At 38.8% G+C, this 3,408-nt stretch overlaps 1 protein-coding gene across 1 annotated transcript; it reads left to right on the top strand.

Annotated features, from left to right (window-relative positions):
- The first annotated feature begins 813 nt into the window (after positions 1-813).
- LOC149155377 (2S albumin seed storage protein PINP1-like) lies at positions 814-1,549 on the top strand. Its single transcript, XM_089440509.1, has 2 exons — positions 814-1,328; positions 1,463-1,549. The coding sequence occupies exons 1-2, from the start codon at positions 848-850 to the stop codon at positions 1,489-1,491; spliced, it is 510 nt and encodes a 169-aa protein (XP_089296635.1). The 5' UTR covers positions 814-847; the 3' UTR covers positions 1,492-1,549.
- The last annotated feature ends 1,859 nt before the right edge of the window (positions 1,550-3,408 follow it).

The raw sequence follows: 3,408 nt of genomic DNA, 5'->3' as shown, positions 1-3,408 counted from the left end.
AATTTTTTATTATAAAAGGTAATTTTAGTAATTTCAAGTTCTAAGATTAAATATATAATACTGTTTATTAAGAAAAAAATCACCATTCATGATAAATATATATATTTATATATTCAAAATATATGTTATATTGAAATGGTAGTTAGATTAATTGAATTAACCTTTCTCTACCTTTACGATATCAATCCTCATCCACACAAATGATGGATTATTTTAAAAGACCAACAAGGAAGAGGATACCCTTACATGGTTCATTAAAAGTACATGGATACAATATCGTGGACGTCTAAATGTTCAATTTTCGCAGCGTTGCATTTGTTTAGTGTTTGATCAGCATATTATCAAGCTTGCGCCCATGATTCTGAGCAGTAATGATATTGCGGTAAAGAAGCAAGTTGTGAGTAATAATAAGCTTGAAACGAAGAGTTATGTTCACGCGTTCCATTCTGGTGTCCCGTGGGTTACGAAGAATAATGACAAGGAAAAGGGCAACGCATTTTCTCGTGACTCGGGTGATTTCTGTAAAATGCGAAGTAAGTCGCGTTGCTGGGACGTTGCAGTGCACTGTCGTGACCTGTACTCCGCCTGCAAGATTCTTCTCGTCTTTGAAAGACGCGGCCATTGGAAAGGGAGGCAGCCAGGCGTTCCTTCTTCGGGTGGCGTTGCAGTGGGACGTGGAGACTGAGAATCTGCATGCACTGCATCTGTTCCTCTCTTCCTCCTCTTCGTGTTGCGCTGGTCGCTCTCCTCCCTTCCCTCACCATCCATAAATACAAAGTTAATACCCACCAACTCTTCATACATTCTCAGTTGTATTCCATCAGTGAAATTAACAAAGAAGAAAGGAATGGGTGTCTTCTCCTATCCAATGTCGACGCTGAAATGGGTGACTTTATTCGCGGTCCTTCTGCTTCTCCTTGAGTGGGGCACCCCCACTGTTGATGCGCATGAAGACATCGTCATGGATGGAGATCAGGTGGTGCAACAGCAAGGACGGTCGTGCGACCCGCAGAGATTGTCTGCTTGTCGGGACTACTTGCAGAGCCGGAGAGAACAGCCATCCGAAAGATGTTGCGAGGAATTGCAAAGAATGTCTCCACACTGCCGATGCCGAGCCATAGAGCAAACACTAGATCAATCTCAATCGTATGATTCATCCATGGATTCCGATTCTCAGGATGGTGCACCACTTAATCAACGCCGCCGACGCCGCGGCGAAGGGCGCGGAAGGGAAGAAGAAGAGGAGGCAGTGGAGAGAGCCGAAGAGCTTCCGGATAGATGCAACGTCCGCGAGTCACCCCGCCGCTGCGATATTCGACGACACTCTCGTAAGTCATTCCAACAGCGTTACCAATTATCGACGAACAATAGTTAATTGTCATACTTTATCTGCAATTCTTTCTGTAAGTTCTTCCATGCTATAGACAATGATTTATTTTTGTTTTGATTGGTGTATGCGCAGGGTATTCCATTATCGGCGGTAGCTCCTGAGCGACTAACTACCAGCTATGTAAATAAACATGCTGCTCGCACTCCAGCTACGTATGTACTGGGTTTTGTAGGAGCTTTTATAAGTATACGTATAGGCTCTGCAACATTGCCGGCTCTCTCTAGCATGTAATAAACGAGTGAATGAATGAACAAATGCATTATAACTAAATTACGCAGTTAAAAGAAATGTTGTTCAACCTAAATGGATTGATTTTTTTTTATTTTTTCATTTTTATTTTAACATAAATAGCATAACAATTTTCTCAATGTCATGATTTAGTGGATTATATAGTCCATTAATTCACGTCAAACCTGCAATACTCATAATTACAACACCAGATACAAACATTATATAACATTATTAGATAGTTACGCTTTCAAATTAGCACAATGTATTAATTAACACATATCTCACACAATGTATTAATCGGACATTATTTTGAGGTATTAATCGACACAATATAAGCATTATTTTTATATTATAATCAACAGAGTATATTGTAATCATAGGTTTAAACTCAAATATAGTTTTGGGAGTAATTATGTGGATAGGTGTTTTATTGTGAGGGTCTTCTTGCAGACGTCTTTGACACAATCTCTAACACGTGTTCACCTAATTACGAACAAAGTGTTACCACTAAGCTTCGCCAACGTCGTGGAAGGATGAGACGTCCGGGCATGGGTTTTTTAAGTTTGAAGTTTGAATTGGTTCTGGGCACATGATTATGATGAGATTTCACAAAATAAAGTCACTAACTTCGAAATTCAAACCTTTGACACGATCCGGATTAGTAAAGATAGTCTTTCGGGACAAGAAAGTTGGAATCTGAGTTGAAGACCCATGTACACAGATGCATTTTTAGAGGAGAGGAGGAGTTTATGCAATTGAAGATGCATAACGCAATCTAGAAGCTTAATAACATTCAAGATGAAAAAGAAAAAAGAAGTATCGGAATCTGAGTTGAAGACCCATGTACACAGATATGCAGATTTAGAGCAGTAGTTTAGGCAATTGAAGACCAATAAAGATGATGCAGATATGCAGATTTAGAGCAGTAGTTTAGGCAATTGAAGACCAATAAAGATAATGTAGAGAATTGCAGTAGTTTAGGCAATTGAAGACCAATAAAGATGATGCAGATATGCAGATTTAGAGCAGTAGTTTAGGCAATTGAAGACCAATAAAGATAATGTAGAGAATATCCTGGCTAAAACCAGAGAGAAACTTGATTTAGAGCAGTAGTTTAGGCAATTGAAGACCAATAAAGATAATGCAGATATGCAGATTTAAAGCAGTAGTTTAGGCAATTGAAGACCAATAAACAATAAAGATAATGTAGAGAATATCCTGGCTAAAACCAGAGAGAAACTTGAGCACACACAAGGCCAACTCACTGAGTCTGAACAAAGAGTGGCAAACCTGCAAGTGTCGCTTGCTTCTGCACAATAATCAAAGCAGTCATTAGAGTTCATTAAGAGTTATGGCTTCACATAAATCAGATATAGAGAAGGATCTTATGCGATTGGAGACCAAAAATTATAATCTAGAAATTTCCCTGGCTACAACCAAAGATAAATAGAAGGATCTTTTGTTAGTCTTTAGGATAAGCCTGATGTAATCCTCGATTCTGAAGCTGAGGGTTCAGACTTGCACAAGGTATTGAAGGATGTAATAAATCCAACTGTAGTTGATGAAAGTGGAACCGATCCTTATGTTTGTAGTAGGCCTTTAATGAATGTAGAATCAACTTTTCTTTCTGATTCTAGAAGTAAAATTCGTGTTATTGAAGTAGAGTTGGCAACTGTTATTTCCAGTGTTGTCAACTTCATACAATGTATAACTCAACAACCTGGAAATACACAACTTAGAGCTTTGAAGTTCATAGGCTAGATGCCCGAATTCCAGAGTTCGCTGGA

Source organism: Pinus tabuliformis, chromosome 9 (genome assembly GCF_031772625.1).
Source record: "Pinus tabuliformis cultivar Carrire ecotype Pingquan chromosome 9, CPIR1, whole genome shotgun sequence".
In the NCBI taxonomy this organism is placed as follows: domain Eukaryota; kingdom Viridiplantae; phylum Streptophyta; class Pinopsida; order Pinales; family Pinaceae; genus Pinus; species Pinus tabuliformis.
Note: the sequence above shows the minus strand (reverse complement) of the source record. Positions and strands in the feature narration are given on the sequence as shown.